At 60.7% G+C, this 17828-nt stretch overlaps 3 protein-coding genes across 4 annotated transcripts; 1 reads left to right on the top strand and 2 right to left on the bottom strand.

Moving 5' to 3' along the window:
- Positions 1-3029: 3029 nt before the first annotated feature.
- Positions 3030-6159, bottom strand: SMIM24 (small integral membrane protein 24). Its single transcript, XM_036890896.2, has 4 exons — positions 6019-6159; positions 5578-5689; positions 5266-5331; positions 3030-4133 (listed from the first exon to the last, which is right to left on the bottom strand). The coding sequence occupies exons 1-4, from the start codon at positions 6083-6085 to the stop codon at positions 3989-3991; spliced, it is 390 nt and encodes a 129-aa protein (XP_036746791.2). The 5' UTR covers positions 6086-6159; the 3' UTR covers positions 3030-3988.
- Positions 6160-7565: 1406 nt separating this feature from the next.
- SMIM44 (small integral membrane protein 44) lies at positions 7566-8713 on the bottom strand. Its single transcript, XM_057489508.1, has 2 exons — positions 8081-8713; positions 7566-7965 (listed from the first exon to the last, which is right to left on the bottom strand). The coding sequence occupies exons 1-2, from the start codon at positions 8280-8282 to the stop codon at positions 7733-7735; spliced, it is 435 nt and encodes a 144-aa protein (XP_057345491.1). The 5' UTR covers positions 8283-8713; the 3' UTR covers positions 7566-7732.
- Positions 8714-11112: 2399 nt separating this feature from the next.
- Positions 11113-17205, top strand: DOHH (deoxyhypusine hydroxylase). 2 transcript variants are annotated; one of them, XM_036890894.2, is made up of 5 exons: positions 11113-11269; positions 13334-13673; positions 14257-14333; positions 15389-15629; positions 16423-17205. In XM_036890894.2, exons 2-5 carry the CDS (start codon positions 13400-13402, stop codon positions 16779-16781), a joined length of 951 nt encoding a protein of 316 aa, XP_036746789.2. In that variant the 5' UTR covers positions 11113-11269; positions 13334-13399; the 3' UTR covers positions 16782-17205. The 2 variants fall into 2 exon arrangements, with proteins under 2 accessions (XP_036746789.2, XP_036746790.2); XM_036890895.2 differs by having other exon boundaries at positions 11114-11360.
- Positions 17206-17828: the final 623 nt, after the last annotated feature.

Raw genomic sequence — 17828 nt, 5'->3', positions numbered from 1 at the left:
CCTGGGGGCGCAGTTCTTGGCTTTGGGGGCCTGTCCCAAGGCTGCAGGCTGTTTGCCATCACTGGGTCCCTGCTGAGTGTCATAAAAGGGGGACAAGCCTGCCAGGTGGCAACGCACCCTCTGACCTCCTGGATCCCCCAAGCCAGTTCTCTCAGCCCCCATATTCACCATAACAAAAAGCTGGCATTTATTAGAGGCCTTTTGGGTTGTGGGTTCTGTGCTCAGGGCTTTTGTAGAACATTACTGCGTGTCGTCTCCATGACAATTAATGAAGGATTTCGTTTCTTCCCCGTCCCAGGACAGGACACTTAGGCACAGAGAGGTTAATTATCTGGGGCCACACAGCAAGGAAGTTGGGACTCCAGCTGCTCACAGGCGCCGCCACTGGGGAGTGCAGGACAGGGAGAGGGGGGGTGCTGAGCCATGCCTACCCACCCCCCTGCCCCCAGCACCTGCAGGCCAGCCCCGGGAGTCCCATCTTGCAGGATGACTCCCGGGAATTCAGCACGCAGTGGGCGGGGCCCTGCGCTGAGCCAGCTCAGAGAGCGCAGTTCAGGAGCCGCAAAAGCAAGACTGAACAGCGCCTGGTCTGCCCTGGTCCCGCAAAGACTGGCAGGGCCATTTGCACCGCTTCTCCCCATTTCCCCTCTCATCAGCAAAAAGAGGGCTTGAGGCAGGTTGTGAGGGGGGGGGCTCTCCCAGCTCCCAGGGGGCCAGAGGTGCAAACCGCAGCCAGGAGAGCAGCTAGGAAAGAGCCCCGTGATTCCTGTGGACTCGTTTGCAGCAGGGCCACAACAGGCCTTGGAGGTAGGAAGATAAGAGGAGGGACTGGCTCCTCTGATGAAAGCCGGAGGGCAATAGAGATTGGAGGCGAGAAAAGAAATCAGGCAGTGGGTTTTAAAAAAGATGCCTGAAAAGCAGACAGGGTAGAGATGAGATAGTGGGGTTCTGGAGGAGAGGGGAGCTCCTCGTCCAGGGATGCCGGCCACACTTGAGAATTACAGGTGGGAAACGAGCTCGGGAAAGGGTTACCCGGGACAGTGCCCAGGTAACGCGCAGAGGGACTTGGCACAGGTCCTGAGCCCTCTTCATCCAGGGGCTCATCACCCAGAATCCCAGCTGGAGCCATTTCAGCCGGGACCAGGACCAGGCCTTTGCCTTGAGGGTGCAGAGCAGGCACTGGCACGATCCCAGGGCACTGCCTGGAGGAGGCGGGCAAGAAGCTGTCACATGGAGAAGCTCGCCACTCTTTCATGGCTCTGAGGCCCGTCCTTCTCCTCCAGCTCCAGCCCCCAGTCGCCCTCTCCTTCCTTCTCCTCCTTCCTGACGGTCTGCTCTTCCTTCTCTCTATTGCTGGGAAGACAGAAGCCCCCAGATGACCCAATTTAATAAGAACTTAGAGGGTTCCAGGCATCTTCCAATCTTCCCAGAGCCTCTGGGTCCTGCACCCTTGCTGATGCCAATGTAGAGAAGGGCACACTGAGGCGCAGACCGGTTGGGACACCTGCCCAGGTGGGATAAGAAGGAGGTGCTGGAGCCCCACACTTGAGCTACATGAGGCAAAACCATACTCTCAACATGCGGCCCCCCTGGCTTCCTGGGTCTGAAAACTTGGGGTGAGGGGAAAGTCAGAGAGATGGGAACATGGACCAACTGACGGGCAGGTAGGTGAATGAGTGGACAGGCGGGCAGTGGAGGGCTGGGTGATGGACGGATGGGTGGGTGGGTGGACAGACAAAGGGATAGATGGATGAAAGGGACAGACAGATGAAAGGATACAGAGGCGAATGGATAAATGGATGGGATGCGAGGGGAAATCCCATTTGAAACACATTAGGAATGGGGGTTCTCTTTGAGGGGGCCACCCCCGTTCTGCAGGTGGGAAGTCAGCAAGGCAATGTGAGGCTCCCGTCGATTCTGAATCATGATTATTCCCTGGCCCTGCCCCCTCTGAGCAGGTGCTGCAAAGGTGGGGGGTGGCAGAGGGGGGAAAGGGGCTCAGCAGGGGCCGTGGCTCTGACAGCAGCTGGGATCCGACGCGTTGGGGGCCTACCTGCTGTGGGACTCGCTGCACCAGACAGCGTAGACCACGGCGAGGATGAAAACGAGGAAGAGGAAGGCCAGTATGGACCCCAGCCCCACCAACCACGGCTTCCTCTGGACCACTGCGCGTGGGAGCAAAGCAGGGTCAGCGGCCTGGCACCAGGCTGGGGCCCCCCTGCCAACCCTCTCCCTCCAGGGCCTTACAGGGCTGGGCCTGAACCAGCCCCAGGACCAGAGCTGCCAGAAGGGAGAGTTGGAAGGGGTTTGGCCGGAGTCTGTCCATCCTGGTCCCCCGTCTTTCCCCAGTCCAGCAGGTCTGCCTGAAGAGGAAGTGGCTTACCCAGGGCACCGGAGGGCAGGGTGTGGCCGATGCCACAGGAAGTGGGGAGTGGGGCCCCCCTTCCCCCCCTTCCCTGGGTTCCGGGCACCCTGGGGAGTGGCCCCAGGTCTCAAAGCATCCCAGCACCCTGTCTCCCTGAGGCCCACCCTGACCCCATCACTCCCCATAGCCAGAGCCATGGGAGGGGAGGCTCAGCAAAGGTGGGAATACATTTTATGAGCACCTACTATGTACCAGGCCTTGCAATGGCTCTTAAGCCCCCACGCCTCCTTCAAGTCTCACACTCAGGTGGTCAGAACTCTTGTCCTCACGTTTTGCAAGAGAAGCCAACTTGAGGCTCAGAGAGGTCAGGCCATCACCCCAGGACACACAGCATTCCAAAGGCATATAGTCCTCCCAGCTAAGAACCACAGCCGGGAAGGAACACCCCACACCCCAACCCTCTCCCGTCCTAGGACAGGAACCCCCAAAGGTGACTTTAGCCACACCCTCTCTCTAGGTCCTCTGGGCTGCCCAGCCCAGCCCTGCCAACAACAGCCAGCGAAATCCGCCTTTCCACGCCTCAGTGTTTTGGGCTGGAAAATGGGGCTAATTATGTACTGATGGAGACTGAAAGGATAAAGATGCTAGGCGCCTCACAGAGCGTCCATTAGGGCATTTATTGCGTTTGTTTTATTTATGTTTTTTTCTGCCCCCTGGTGAGCAGTCCTGGAAGTGCTCTAGAGCAGAAGCCCCTCGCCTTCCGGGCTGAATCCTACCCACCCCAGCTCCCCGCCCCAGAATGGAGCCCCAAATGCCAGCCTGTGTCAAGGTCCTCAGTAAGGAAGAGCTAAAGTCCAGGGCAAGGCTCAGGGCCTGGAGAAAGTGAGAAGGGGAGGGCTGGGGCCGGGGAGGAGAAAGTACCCAAACCTTCCCGATACAGTGCAGGGCCCCGGGAAGACCCAGTTCCTAAGAACGTGGCATCGTGTGACCCAGACGAGGTGGCAGGGGAGCAAGGATCTCCCAGGAGACAGCACTTGGGGCTCAAAGTCCAGGGCTCGTGGCAGTGGGATGAAGGTTGCAGGGGGCGTGTTTAATCCACCCCGGGCATCTGGACACTACTGCTCAGCTTCCATACCTGTCTGGGCATTACCCGGCCCCCAAAGGCTGCCTCCCTCAGGGGGAAACTGAGTCCTCAGGAACAACAGGAGTCCTTCTGAAGGGCTCTCATCAACTCTAATGTAGATCCCTGAGAGGCAGCACCCAGTGGATGCTGGTCCCCAGGCTTCGTAGGAGGGAGGAGGTTCCGGCCAGCAGACATCAGGCAGAGGGAAAAGAAATCAGGCAGTGGGTAGAAGAAGGTGGAGCCATAAGAGTGTGGGAGCTGGAGGGGTCTCTTTGCAACCAGGAATGCTCTCCAAGCGCGAGAAGAACCCCCTGGGCGGGACAAATCAGGAAAGAGACAAATAAAGACCACGGGGCCCACACAGAGCCCTCCCTGAGGGGCAGGGTGCTGCATTCTCGACCCCAGACGGCGTCATTTTGGTGGCTTCAGTTCCAGGTCACTGTTTATAGGGTGCAGAGGGGGCATCTCGGGATGCTGCCTGGAGGAAGTGGCAGGAGTGTTCACATGGCCACGTTCTTGGCTTTCCCGTCGTCACTGGGCTCCTCTCTCTCCTCCAGCTCCAGCCCCAGGTTCTTCCTTCCTTCCTTTGCCGCCTTGCTCCCCTTCTTCCTCTCTTCCTCTTTCCTCTCCCTCTTGCCTTCTTCACTGCGGGGGTATAAAGGCCCCAGGCCCCAGTAAGAAACAGAGTTGCTCCCATTTAATGGACGCTTACCTGAGCCGGGCTTTGGGAGGAAGGTTTTGCAAAACATGGCCCCATTGGGATCCTCCAAGTGGCCCCCACGAGACAGCCTTGTTATTTCCATTTCACAGAGGCAGAAATTAAGGATCAGTTGTTCTAAGGATAGACAGGTGGACGGGTGGGAGGATGGGGGGATGGACATGTGGACAGATGAGTGGATGGGTGGATGGGTGAATGGGTGGGTGGAGGAGGAGGCTCCTCCCTACCCGTGTAGGGGCACCAGTGAGCTCTAGAACCTCCAGCAAACCCGGAGAGCAGGAATCGCACTTTCTAGGCTGAGATGGGTCTTAGACGAAGCAGTCAGGCCCACATACACCGCTCCCTGAGCACATCTGGGGCTCGGCTGAGAATGTTCCCGCCAGCCTGGTCTCCTCTCAGCTCCTGCACTCCCACTCCTGTCCCCGTGCCTTTACCCAGGTTGGGATCTTGCCCTGGAAAAGCCCCCAGCCCGGACTTCATCCCGGATCCCTCCTGTAGAATCATGTCAGGAAGCAACTGGGGCCGTAGCAGACACTGAGCTCAGTAGAGCCACCCACACCGAATGACGTGCTTACGTACAGACACCAACGTAATGCCACACCACAGTCTTGTTCAACAGACAGGTATTAAGCACCTGCTGTGTGCCAGGCCCTGTGCAGGGCCCTGGAGACACAGGACCAAAGCTAAGTTCTATCCACCTACTGGAAGCCACCATCTAGAGCTGAGAAACCAGTAAACAACTAAGATAATTTCAGCTGGTGGTAAGCACAAGGAAAGAAGCAGAGCTGTGGGGCACAGCAATGTCAGGAAGGCTGGGGGTCAGGATGGGCTTCTGTGAGGGGGAGACATCTGAGCTGGGACTGAAGGAGAAGGAGCCAGCCAGAGGATACGGGAAAGGTTCCAATCAGAAAGAGCAGTCGGTCCAAAGGCCCTGGGGCAGGAGTGTGCTTGAAGTGTTCAAGGACAGAAGGAAGTCATCTCTGCACAGCCATCCCTGCCCCCACTAAGGAGGGGGCTCACACAGGCCCCCTGATCCCCAGGCATGTCTGCAGGCAGTACCTCTGGTATATGTCCTGATGGGGGTGGGTCTCCATTCTCAGCATAGTGCCCTCCTCATCTTCAACTCTGCAGGGTGAGAGGTGGAGACAGCTTCAACCTCAGGCTCCCCACTGGGGCTCATGAGCTCCAGGAAGCAAGGATCCCGCGGGCTGGGTGGCTGTGCTGGGCCGTGGGGTGGGGGTCTGAGGAGGAGGAGCGGGGAAATGGGGAGACGGGGCAAAGGCACCAGGGAGGGTCAGGAAGTGGGAGGCTGTGGCCCACACTTTGGGGAGCAGGGGCCGGGCAGGCGGCTGCAGGTGGGGAGGCTCCCACCTCTCTTTGGAGCACCAGATGCGGTTGGCCAGCATGAGGACGAAGACGATGAACAGGAACCCCACGACCGCAGCCAGGCCCACCAGCCACGGCTTCAGATGGCGCTCCGTGGCTGTGCAGGGTGGGGGAGGCGGGGCTCAGAGATGGGATGGGTGGAGGGTCTCTCCAGAATGGGGAGTGTGGGCAGGGGGATGCTCAGATAGAAGGGGTCTTGGAAAGGAGCTGGGGTGCAGAGCTGGGGTGAAGAGATGGGGAGGGGGCTTGGAACCCCAGGGGGAAGCTCAGAGATGTGGAGGGAGGCCCAGAGGAGCCTGGGGGCTGAGAGCCGACCCCATTCCCCTTCTGCCTGCCCCTCCTCTCAGACGCCCCAGGTTCTCATCACAGGAAGCGGGGAGATGGGGCACCCAGGACCGAGCCAGCACCCTGGGGCTGGAACCCTACCCTGCTGGGCCCAGGCGGGCGACAGGTGCAGAGCGGTGAGCAGGAGCAGGGTCGCCGGGGCCCCCATGGCCGTGGAGGAGCCAGCGGTCGGAGCAGGTCCAGTGGTGAGGGGAGGCCCTGCCTGGCCCAGGTAAGGCGCGGGCAGGCCTGGGGTGGGGCATGCCCCTCCTGCTGGCCCTCCCGCCCTCCCCTCCAGCAGGCCGGACTCTGGACCCGGTGTAATAATAATCAACTCAGGCGCTCGGTCCCTCTGCCCCAGCCCCACCCTAGGGTGGCCGGCACAGGGTCCGCTAGCCTCCATGGCCCAAGGCCCACCGACACACCCTGGCCTTCTGTCCCAGCTGGCTGGGTGCCTTTAAGCGTCATTATCTTTCCTTCTCTGAACACCCCAGGAAATTTTCAGAGAAGCCCACCAAGGCCAGGAGCGCCGAGGCCAGGCAGAAAAGCCCAGAGCTGGGATTTGAACCTGGGTCTCGCTGTCCACCAGCTTATACTGCCTCCTCCTGGCTGCTGGGCCTCTGGGGACCACAGGCAGCATGGGGCCTGAGCACAGGGGACAAGAAGGAATGGGCCAGGTGCCGCCCTCCACCTCCAAGCCCAGCCGTCCTCATGTGGCTGGGGAACGGGGCGCCCCGGGCAGCCGGTGACTCAGACTCCAGGCCATCCTGCCTGTCAGCCTCAGTCCCTGGGTTGATCAGATAGGGGGGCCCTGCCCCTGTGAAGAGGGTCCCCACCCCAGCTGCCACGGGACAGCCACAGCCCAGGCACGTGGCAGAAACGCAGGTGGAGGGTCCGGGCCCTTCTCCAGGCCTGTGAGGCCTCCACAGGGCCCTGAGGGGCTGGGGAAACGCCCAGGTCATAGCACGCGCATCGGTGCAGCACCTGTGTACACCTGGGGCCTCCCGAGGTCTGACTGTGCCACTGTGCAGAGGCACCAGTCAGCAGAGGGCGAAGAGCTCCGGCAGCCCAGGCACAGGATGAACCCGCTTCAACCAGCCAGGCAGGCATATACGAAGGGCCTGTCCCGTGGCCTGTCCTGTGCAAAGCTCAGAGGGAAAGAAGCCCCAGGCTCTCTGTCCCTGGGGAGTTCTCAGGCTCGCTGGGGAGCCAGGACCCCCAGAGACAGACAGATCCAGTGGCTGAGCAGCAGAGCCAGGAACGACAAGGGACGTGGGGGTGCAGAAGGTTCCGAGGTGGGGAGTCCAGCAGAGCAGGGGGCACAGGACCCCACGTGCTTTCCAAGGTAGGTGGCTGGACCGGCCTCTCTCTGCTCCAGTCAAGTCATTTCCTTTCTAGGCTGTGTGCCTCTGTTTTCCCGTCTGTGAATGGGGTGGTGAGTCCTACCTCGGAGGATTAAATGAGATAACACATGGAAGAGGCTTACTTAACACAATAGCAGGCTGAGTAATAATGTCCTAAGCACTAGGTCGGGATTAGCCACCACTATTACTGTTTTTTAACATCTTGGCATTCTTGGTTCACAGGCTGCTGACAGCTTGGCGGGGGCTTTGTGGGGCCAGGCTCTGGGAGTGTGGGGGAGGCAGAGGTGTGGAAGGAGCCCGCGTCCAGCCACGGAACCCTGCCAACCAAGGAGGTGAACCTTTTCTGCCAAGAGCCGACAGACGCGGGGAGAAAGGGCTCCGGTGCACACCAGCCCGTCTGCACAGCTGCCAAGGGGCTGAAACCCAGTCCCGGGCCAGCGGGCAGGGCCGGCTCAGGGCAGCCCCCAGGAGCCCTGCACTGGTGGGTCCTTGAAGGCGATGGAGGGGCGGTGGGGGACCCGGGCTGGGGCTTCTGCGGGAGCCCCCTCACCGCCCCCGCCGGTGTCCTCGTCGCCCCGCCAGGCCAGGGCCAGCTGCAGGTCCAGCTCCTCCAGATCCTCGCCCTCCAGGCTCGGGCGCAGCTCCTGGGGGGCATCCTGGTCCGGCTTCGGGCCGAAGGCCCAGTCTGTGGCGGGAGCTGCTGAGGGCCTTCCCCAGCCCGCCCGCCCTCCTCCCCCGCCCTCGGACCCCCGAGCGGCCCCACGCTAGCCCACGCCAGGCTTGCACGGCTAGTGGCTCACCAGCCAGGTCGTGGGCGAGGTCCTTGAGGAGATGCCCGACAATAGCATAGGCCACGACCGCCACCAGGAGGGCAGCCATCAGCAGGTACAGTGTGTACCTGGGCAGGTGGATGGCGTCCAGTGGTGGAGGGTGGTACTCCTCGTACAGCGGTGGGGCCGGGCTCCAGCCCCCTGTCCCCTTCTTGACCAACAGCCCCGGCATGGTGGCCACCTGGGGCAGGAGGGGCCCGGAGGTGACCCGCGTGGCGGAAGTACTAAGGGGCTTTGGGTAAGAGGATTGGGGCTCCCACCGCTGCCATCTGCCTGGATTAATCCCATTGCAAATCACTTCCGTCCACTGGTGCCCTCCCTCACTCCGCTCCAGCACGCCTTCCTTACCTCTAGGGGCCTTTGCAGGGGCTGTTCCCTCTCCTGGGAAAATCCCTGCCCTGGTGAAGCTGACACTCAAGACCAGGAGATAGAATTGAGAAAAACATAACCTTAGAGTAACTGGTGTATTGGGTTACAGGGTGAAGAATGGTATGCGGGTGGGGGGACCATGGTCTAAGGGGTTGAGACTGGGGGTTTGAAGTTTAAAACAGAAGTGGGCACAGCCCCTGCAAAGGCCCTGGGGCAGCACAAATCTGATGTGTTGGGGAAACAGCCTGTGGCTGGAGCAGAGTGAATGATGGGGAGGGACAGAGGAGGGGAGGATGGGGAAGGGCCGGGGCAGGCCATGCAGGGCCTGGGGGCCCACAGGAGGACTTAGGTTTGACCTCAGGGAGGTGGGAGCCTGGAGGGCTGTGGGCAGAGTGGGGCCCTGACTCAGATGCTCACGGGCGCCTCTAGTGGCCGCTGCGGGGAGGCCTGACCACGGAGCAGGAGGGCAGGAGCTGAGAACCAGGATGTGGGGGACTGTGCTGGTCCAGGGGCGATGATGGGGACCACACCGGTGCGGAGGCAGAGGAGGAATTTATGTTAGTGTCTTCCGCAATTTCTTTTCTTGACCTTTCAAATAATGTTGGAACAAGTGCCCCTTTTTCACTTTTTTTAATACTTTTGTCAGATAAATTCCTCAAAATGGATTTGCAGACTCAGAGGTTAAAAGTCAAAACACTTTTATGTTCAACTCTGAAATGTTTAAACAGAGAACAGAAGTAGTCCTTTTTCCCACCACCTGTTTTTTCAATGGTTTCTTATGAGAAACTTTCAAATGTACAGAAAAGTTGAATTTTGCAGTGAGCTTGCATATGCCCATCATACACTTTCTCCAATGAACAAGTTGCTGTGTTTGGTCTTTTCTGTATCTGTCCATTCTCTTATTCACTCATCAATACATTTCTTAATGCATTTCAAAGTAAGGCACACACCTCACCCCCATTAGGATGGCTGATAGCAAAAAGCAGAAAATAGCAAGTGCCACTGAGAATGTAGAGAAATCAGAGCATTAGTGCACCAGTGGGAATGGAAAATGGTGCTGCCACTGTGGTTTGGTGGAAAACAGTTTGGTGGTTCCTCAAACAGCTGAACATAGAATGCCCATCTGATCCAGCATTTCCACTCCTGGGTATATGCCCAAAAAGCTTGAAAATAGGGAATCAAATAGATCCACGTACACCCAGATTGATAGCAGCATTATTTACCATCGCCAAAAGGTGGAAACAAACCCATGTCCACTGACAGATGAATGGATAAACACAGTGGGTCCGCCACACACTGGAATATTACTCAGCCTTCACAAGGAAAGAATCCTGACACCTGCAGCAACGTGGATGGGCTTTGAGGACACTGTGTCATAAGCCAGTGACACAAGTGCCACACAGTGACTTAAGCCAGACACAGAAGGGCAGATTCTGTATGATTCCACTTAAAGGAGTCAGACTCATTAAGAGACAGAAAATGTAGAGTTTATCAGGGCCTGTGAGTACCATGAATAGTTCTGCTATGAACATGGGTGTGCAATTAACTATTTGAGGCTTTGCTTTCTTTTCTCTTGGGTATATACCTAAGAGTGGAATTGCTGGGTCATGTGGTACTTCTGTTTGGCTTTTTGAGCAACCACCATATCGTTTTGACACAATTGCTTAGAAGCTCCCTTTTTCTTGTGTGGATGGTATCCTATGACAGCCAGTGGTGACTCGGACCCTCATGGTGGAGGTAAGGAGAAGGGAAGGGACTAGATTCTGCCCCTATTTCGGAGGTAGTGTCAACAGGATTTGGGATGGACAGGAAGGAGAGCCGAGGAGAATGGCGAATAGCTGCAGTTACTCGTGTTGAAAACCTTAGACTTACTCTTGTAGGACTCTCTCCCTCAAATTCCATAGCCAGTTCATCCAAAAATCCTGTTTGCTCCACCTCCAAAATTAATGCAGAATCTGAGTACTTCTGGTCTCTTTGCTTCCCCCTTCCACCCTCCTATGTCTGTTTTCTACGCACCAGCCCAACAGAGCCTGTTGACCCCTCAGTCAGGATATCTAATTTCCCCGATTACAACACTCGCGCGGCGTCTGGGCGGCTCCCCTCCAAACATCCGGCTCCAACCCTCGCCTGCCTGGTCTGCTCAAATACCCCCACCTCGACCCTGGCCATTCCTAAAACTGCGCACTCCGTGCACGCACCGCTTGTTCACCTGAGCACGTGTCACCATCAAACATGTATTTTACTTAGGTATCTTATTTACTGTCTGTCTGCCTCAGACGACCAGGCTGTCAGGTTTATGAGGGTGAGGGCTGCAGGCTGTCTTGTCGTCAGAGTCCACTAACTGTTAAGTGAATAAATGAATGAATGAGCGACTTGACCACGCCTTTTTTGTCCCTTCCTTCCCAGTCGGGCTTGGAACAGCCTGTCCATTGACCACGCCCCTGGGGCTTGGCCACGCCCAAAGCGCCCTGCGCATGCTCCGTCCCCAGCTCCAGGCTGAATGGGCATAAACCATTTCTATTCTTCGAAGCGGGTAGGGAGACCGGAGGGAATTTCTTCCGGGGGAAGGATGGAAGGTGCGCCTCCCCTTTCCTGAGGGGCATCCTTAGACTCCGCGCGGTCCGTGAGTGTGAGGCATGGCACCGGTGGCAACCTGTGCTTCCAGGCCCCCGCGCCGCCGCGGAGACTGTGACTGGGATTCCCCCCCGGGGCTGCGTTGGTGCCGGCCGGGCCGGTCACATGGGCGGGAAGATGGCGGCCCCCGGAGCGCGCGGCGAGCATCGCGTATCGGTGAGATGGGGGCGGCGGCGGCGCTAGCGGGCCGACCGGGCGGGTACTGAGCTCCGGGGGTGCGCTCGGGCGTCCGGCGGCGGAGAGCACGGTGCGGAGCCTGGGTCCGGCGGGCGGGCTGGGGGACCGTCCCGTCGCGGGGGTCGTTGGCCGGAAGGTCGAGGGGCGTCCTCCTGAGGGATCCCGAGACCCGGCGCGCTCTGCCCCGGGTTCTGAGGACCCTGTCTCCGCGGACCCCTTCGCTGGGTCGAGGGGCTGCTGGGCGACCCCTTACTCGAAATCCTGGGAGGGCCAACCTTGTGAGGGAGCCGGTACCGCGTCGACGGCCTTTGAGGCATCCACTTCCAGGGGATCCCGTCCGGGGACAGAGTCCTGCGAGCAGCCCTACGGGACCCGCGTCGGCGTGACCCCTTTCGCGGGGGAGAGTTGAGAACTCTCAGCTTAGAGAGTTCTGTCGGAGGTGGGGGCAGGTTTTGAGAATGCAGATCGCACCTCTCTGTCCCGCAGTGATGCCTCGTGTCTTGTTTCCAAGAGACCTCCACAGGGGTGAGCGGATCCCCAGATTCCGCCTTGGTTGGGTGCTGTACCCCTCGGCTCCACGCCACACCCTTGCCCCGCTTCCCACTGACGAATGGACCCCCGGGATGAGTGGCGGGTTTGCGTACAGACCACGGGGGTGGGTGTCAGGCCCCCCTCCCCCTGCGGAAATCTTTGATGCCAGCTCTGGTTTACCGAGTGCGCACTGGGTGCGGCAGTTGTCGCAGGCGCTGGCGGGCATCCCCGTGCTCCCAGTCACCGTGTGAGGTGCGTGTGTGCCTCGAGCCCGTTTCACGGCCGGTGCAGATGTACGCCGAGTATGGAGTGCTTAGTTACCATGCTTGGCGTGCAGATGTCCAGTTCATTCGCCAAATGCTACTAGCGCCTACACCCCGGGGACACAGCAGAGAACATGACAGCGGATGTGTGTGCGTGTAGGTGTCTTTTTTTCTAGTCCTGTCTTCATGGAGCTGACTTTCCACGAAGCGGATCAGTGAAGCCCCCTGGTGTCCCCTGGTGTTGGATGCGTGGAGGACAGGAGAGCAGCGAGGAATGGGCGGAGTGTGTTGTTAGAACGAGGTGGTCCGAGCAGGCCTGCCTGAGAAGGTAGCGGATGAACAGAGACTCCAGGGGAACCTGCCCTGCGAGTTGTTAATAGTTTAGGAAGACACGGAGCTCAGAGATGGGGGCCCCAGGGCCGGGTCAGGTATCTCACCCTAGAGATACGCAGCAGCTTTTCACTTCCCTCTCCTGAGTCTGGAGCTGCCTTCCTGACCAGATGCCCCTCCACTCCCAGGAGTTTTTAAGGACTCGAGGCAAGGAGGGGTCTTTCCGAGGTTCTTGAGGGAGGCCCCCAGACTGGGAATCCTGGGTGGCCCCAGACAAGTCGGAGAACAGAGGAGGGCCCCTAACGCCTTGCGGGCTCACTCACTCCTGGCTTCTGTGGTTTCTGGTGACGCGTCTTTAAGGGGTCACCTCCTTTGAGGGTCACCTCTGCTCAGGCGGCCGCACCTCCCTCGTTAAACCCACTTGGAGCTGCTGAGGCCGCTGGGAACTGGAGGATTGTGACATGCCGGGGCCTGCTTGCCATGTTTATGAAGCGTCCACTGGGACCTCAGTGGTCTGGAGAATGGCAAGGGGCCCCTCCTTCCCCCAAGACTGTACTGCCTCGTCTGTTTGTGGTTTAGAGTGCGACTCCTGGGTCCAGCTGCCTGGATTGATGACCTTGACGCCGTTCCCAAGCAAGTTGCTAACCCCTCTGTGCCTTCTGCTTTCTCTCCTGTAAAACGGCGACAGTCCCGAGCCCGTCTCCTAGGTCATGGGGAGGATCAAATGAGTTCATAAATGTGAAGGGCTTGGACGAGGCTCTGGGCACGGCGCCAGTGCTCCATGAACGTCAGCAGCTGTTGCTGTAGAGCTGTTGTTTGTATCTTCCTACTGGTCAGAGACCACCCCACCCAGGTCCTAACAGAAGTCAGCAAGCAGGTGCAGGGCGCCCTAACCTAGGCTCTCGGTTTTCCACTGCAGGGTCTCATGCCCGTGAGTCCCGAGGTTTAGCCAGAGCAGGTCGGCAGGAGGAAGGAGGCAGGTGCCATGGTGACTGAGCAGGAGGTGGAGGCCATTGGGCAGACGCTGGTGGACCCCAAGCAGCCCCTGCAGGCCCGCTTCCGGGCGCTCTTCACCCTGCGAGGGCTCGGGGGTCCAGGAGCCATTGCCTGGATCAGCCAGGCCTTCAGCGACGACTCTGCCCTGCTCAAGCATGAGCTGGCCTACTGCCTGGGCCAGATGCAGGATGCCCGGGCCATCCCCATGCTGCTGGCGGTGCTGCGCGACTCCCACCAGGAACCCATGGTGCGCCACGAGGCGGGTGAGTGGCCATCCCTGTCAGCCACGCTCTCACATGCAGTTGGTGCCAGGCGCAGCCAGCCCTTTCTGGAAAGGTCAGGTAGCAAGTATCTTCAGAGCTTTGTGTCCATCTGATTATTGAGACATTTTAATGTTCACTGGGTAGTCCCCGCCTGTGCCAGGCTGCCCGGGACGGCTGTGGGCAGGGCAGGCACATGCAACTCAGATTTGGGCCCACCGTGAGGGCTGTGGTGAGGCAAAGCTTTTCCCTATGGCTTACAAAGCCAGGGGCTGAATCGGCTGCAGAAGCACATCTTTGCCGGCTGGGTCTCCCCGTGCTCAGCACCTGTGTAGGCCCCAGGGAGCAAGGCCAGGCCCCTCCAGCAAGCCCCGCCTGGTCCTGCCCTGGGGCGCTCCCCCACGGGCGCACGCATCCCCGTGTTCTGGGATCTCCTGGTCACTGGTGTCCCCAGTCGTAATGAGACCTAGTCTGCGTCCAGAGGTGGGCCCGGGTCGGGGTCCCAGCACAGGCCAGTCAGGTCCAAATTCTGGGGAAGGGCTCGGATTGTGCCAGAGCACCAACGCTGCTGTCTCCCTGTTCTCAGGGGAGGCCCTGGGGGCCATCGGGGACCCAGGAGTCCTGGACATCCTGAAGCAGTACTGCGCTGACCCAGTGGTCGAGGTAATGTGGCCAGGCCGCCTCCTCGGCCCCGCCTGGGCCAGCCTCAGAATCTGTGGGCACCGCTTGGCCAGCTTGGGATGCGGGCAGGGGTCAGGGTGTGCGCGGGCCACTGCCCCATTGGGCCAGACTGCCCCCTTTGTCCCACCCTCTGCCTGGCGGGCCGGTGCCCAGTGCCCACTCCCAGGCCCGCCACCGGGACCCCTCTGAGCCCTCCCTCCTCCCCTCGCCTACCCACCAGCGCCCCCTGCTGCCTTTCTTCTTTGGCTGACATCTTTATTGAGGCATAATTCACACACCCTGAAATACCGTGCCCTTTGAAAGTATACACTTCAGCACATCCAGAGCCGCACCACCACCACCTCCGTCCAGTTCCAGAATGTTCCATCTCCCCAGAATTATACCCTGTCCCCTTAGCAGTCCCTCCACCCCAGCCCCAGCCCCTGGCACCCACAGGCCCACGTTCTGTCTGGATTCACCTGTTGTGGATGTGTCACCGAGATGGGGTCACATGCCATGTGGCCTTGTGTATCTGGCGTCTCACTGAGCACCGTGTGTTGGGGGCCCATCCACGTGTGGCCTGTCAGGGCTCCGCTCCGTTTCGTGGCTGAGTGATGCTGCGTGTATGCGGACGTGTCTGCTCACCTATTAGTGGGCACCTGGGCCACCTGTGGCCACTGTGAATCCTGCTGCCAGGGACATGAGTGTGCCAGTCTGCACGTGGACACATTTGCTTCTCCTAATTCTCTTGACCAGTCCTGTGCCTAGAGCATCATGGCCTCTTACACCTTTAGGACAAAATCCCAAACTCCCCCCGCAGGCCCCCCCCACGCCACCTGCTCGCTCTGTCTGGCGCGTCCTGCCTCTGGGCCTCTGTGCTGACGCTTCCCCCGAGCTCCCTGCCAGCCCTGCTCCGGCATCACCTCCTGGCTGAGCGCCCCCGGCCCCCTGTCCTCTCGTCTCTCTCTGATCACCTCCGCTCCTCTGGCTCATTTCCCCCCCGGAATGTCCCGTCAGCCCATGTCCTCAGCTGCTGCCGCGCACCCATGTCCCCGCAGGTGGCCGAGACATGCCAGCTGGCTGTTGGGCGGCTGGAGTGGCTGCAGCAGCATGGCGGGGAGCCAGTGGCAGCAGGGCCCTACCTGTCGGTGGACCCGGCCCCACCCGCTGAGGAGCGCGACGTGGGGCGGCTGCGGGAGGCGCTGCTGGACGAGGCCCGGCCGCTCTTCGACCGCTACCGAGCCATGTTCGCCCTGCGCGATGCCGGGGGCGAGGAGGCGGCGCTGGCGCTGGCCGAAGGTGAGGTGCGGCCCGGGGGCTGGCACTGCCATCGGTGCCCCCAGCCAGGCTCAGGTCCCACGTGGGCAGGTCAGCTCGTCCTCAGAGGCCACGCACCCTCTCAGCCCCCAGGTCCCCTGGGAGCTGAGGGTCAGTGAGCAGCAGGGTCGGGGGTGACCCCACGGCCTGGCTCTAGCGCCTCAACCCCTTTCTGTTATTGCTTGGGCCCCTTCAGCCCAGCCCTGCAGGGCGGCCCCGCAGCCCTTCGCAGCCCACAGAGGAGAGGAGGGGATGTGGGGATCCTGTGGCCCCTGCCCGCAGTGTCTGCGGTGTGCCCACAGAGGACCTGGAGCCTCTGCCTCCCCCACCAGCGCTTCCTCTGGTTGGGGTGTTGTCTGGCTGTCCCTGTGACCCTGGGCTGGGGAATGGGCAACCCAGGGGGCTGGCGATGCTGTGAGCAGGGCTGCGGAGTCAGGTGGGTGGTGTGGAACCCTGACTGTGCCTCAGAAGTGGCTGCTGGTGGTCGCCTCCCCTCTCCCGGCTCCAGAGCGGTTCCCCCACATGAGTCCATCATGTCCGGGGGGGCATGGGGACCCACGTGGAGTGCAGGGGTCTTGGAGAGGCGAGCAGAGCGCAGCTCCATTCCCGGCAGGTGGCTCCTTCCCGGCTGTACCTTGAGCTTCTGCCCCCGCGGCCCCAGGTCCCTCCCTCTGAGCACCAGGGCTGGGGTGGGGCGTCCTTAAGATAGCAACCCCCCTTTCCACCCCTGACGGCACAGCCCAGCCAGTGACGCCTCTCGTCCTCCTGCCCACAGGCCTGCGCTGCGGCAGCGCCCTCTTCCGCCATGAGATCGGCTACGTCCTGGGCCAGCTGCAGCACGAGGCGGCAGTGCCCTGGCTGGTGGCCTCCCTGGCGCAGCCGGCCGAGAGCCCCATGGTGCGACACGAGTGTGCCGAGGCCCTGGGGGCCATCGCCCGGCCTGCCTGCCTGGCCGCCCTGCGGGCCCATGTGGCTGACCCCGAGCGCGTGGTGCGGGAGAGCTGTGAGGTGGCCCTGGACATGTACGCGTACCAGACGGGGCCGGCCTTCCAGTACGCTGATGGGCTGGAGCAGCTGCACCCTCCGCCTCCTGGAGCCGCCCCCCGCCCTCCCCCGCAGGGCCCCGATGTGTAAACCCACCCGCCCCCCGAGTGTGGGGCTGGGGCTCTTCTGGCCGGGTACCCTGCCTCTGCACTGACTCAGGGCCAAGGTGTCCCCTGCCAAGGTGCCCAAGGGTCCATGCACAGGAGGGGCAGGATATCGGTGTGGGAGGGGGTGGTCTGAGGGGCGCCTGAACAGGGCTGTGCCCTGGGGGTGGGGTGGGTGGCCCTGAGCCAGCTTCTCTGGGAATGAGACATGCCAGGAAGGTGCTATGGCCTAACCTGCCCCATTGGGCAGGGGCTGGGGTATCAGGGGGCTGCTCCTGGGGCCCCTAACTCCCCAGCCTGGGCCTGGGCGGGGTGGGAGGTGGTCGCTGGGTGGCTGGGCTGGGGGCTCTGGCTGGGAGAAAAACAGACCCCAGGGTCCATATGGTCTATTAACTTATTTTTGCCATGCAGTGACTGTCAGTGTGTCGGGAGATGCTCTAAAGGAATGTCTCCTAAGTGGGGCTGGGGCGTGTGCAGAATCTGCCCTGCCGCGGGTGCCACAAGCCCATGGCCCGTTTTCACTACCAGCTCCCTGGGGGTAAAATCTGCCCAGCCTCATCCTTACCCAGCCCCTAAAGGGGGCCCTGCAGAAGGGGTTTAGTGGCATGGCTAAGAGCCTGGGCTGTGGGTTCCTGTGCCAGCTGCCTGCTGACTTCGCGTGCAGCCTCGAGCAGCCCGTTTACTGCCCCCGTGAAGTGGGAGGAACCGTGGGGTCTGACAGCACCCGTGACGCCTCATGGTTTCTGCTGCTTTGTGTTGGCAACACGGGCCCTGCTGCAGCCGGAGGGACTGCACAGGGCCTGGGTGCTGGGGGGCGGGGGTCCTCGGGCCCCCAGACAATGACCTGTTTTGACTGCAATGACCTCTTCTGCCCCTGGCCGAGTGACACCAGGTGTATGAGTTTTCCACACCAGGCAATCTTCCATTTCTCTGGACGTGAGCTACAGTCCATTTCAGTTCTGACACTTAACTACCTGGAGTCAGTGTAGACCCCGCAGTGTCGGGGCTCAGCCCCTTAGGAGCCCCACCTCAG

Source organism: Manis pentadactyla, chromosome 12 (assembly GCF_030020395.1).
Source record: "Manis pentadactyla isolate mManPen7 chromosome 12, mManPen7.hap1, whole genome shotgun sequence".
Taxonomy (NCBI): Eukaryota; Metazoa; Chordata; class Mammalia; order Pholidota; family Manidae; genus Manis; species Manis pentadactyla.
Note: the sequence above shows the minus strand (reverse complement) of the source record. Positions and strands in the feature narration are given on the sequence as shown.

Coding starts and splice junctions, on each gene's coding strand:
- SMIM24 (XM_036890896.2), bottom strand. CDS start 6,085: ATGGGGGCCCCGGCGACCCTGCTCCTGCTCACCGCTCTGCACCTGTCG. Junction 5,332..5,577: donor ATCTGGTGCTCCAAAGAGAG/GTGGGAGCCTCC, acceptor CTCACCCTGCAG/AGTTGAAGATGAGGAGGGCA. Junction 4,134..5,265: donor CATCAGGACATATACCAGAG/GTACTGCCTGCA, acceptor ATACCCCCGCAG/TGAAGAAGGCAAGAGGGAGA.
- SMIM44 (XM_057489508.1), bottom strand. CDS start 8,282: ATGCCGGGGCTGTTGGTCAAGAAGGGGACAGGGGGCTGGAGCCCGGCC. Junction 7,966..8,080: donor CCTCGCCCACGACCTGGCTG/GTGAGCCACTAG, acceptor CTCCCGCCACAG/ACTGGGCCTTCGGCCCGAAG.
- DOHH (XM_036890894.2), top strand. CDS start 13,400: ATGGTGACTGAGCAGGAGGTGGAGGCCATTGGGCAGACGCTGGTGGAC. Junction 13,674..14,256: donor CATGGTGCGCCACGAGGCGG/GTGAGTGGCCAT, acceptor CCCTGTTCTCAG/GGGAGGCCCTGGGGGCCATC. Junction 14,334..15,388: donor GCGCTGACCCAGTGGTCGAG/GTAATGTGGCCA, acceptor ATGTCCCCGCAG/GTGGCCGAGACATGCCAGCT.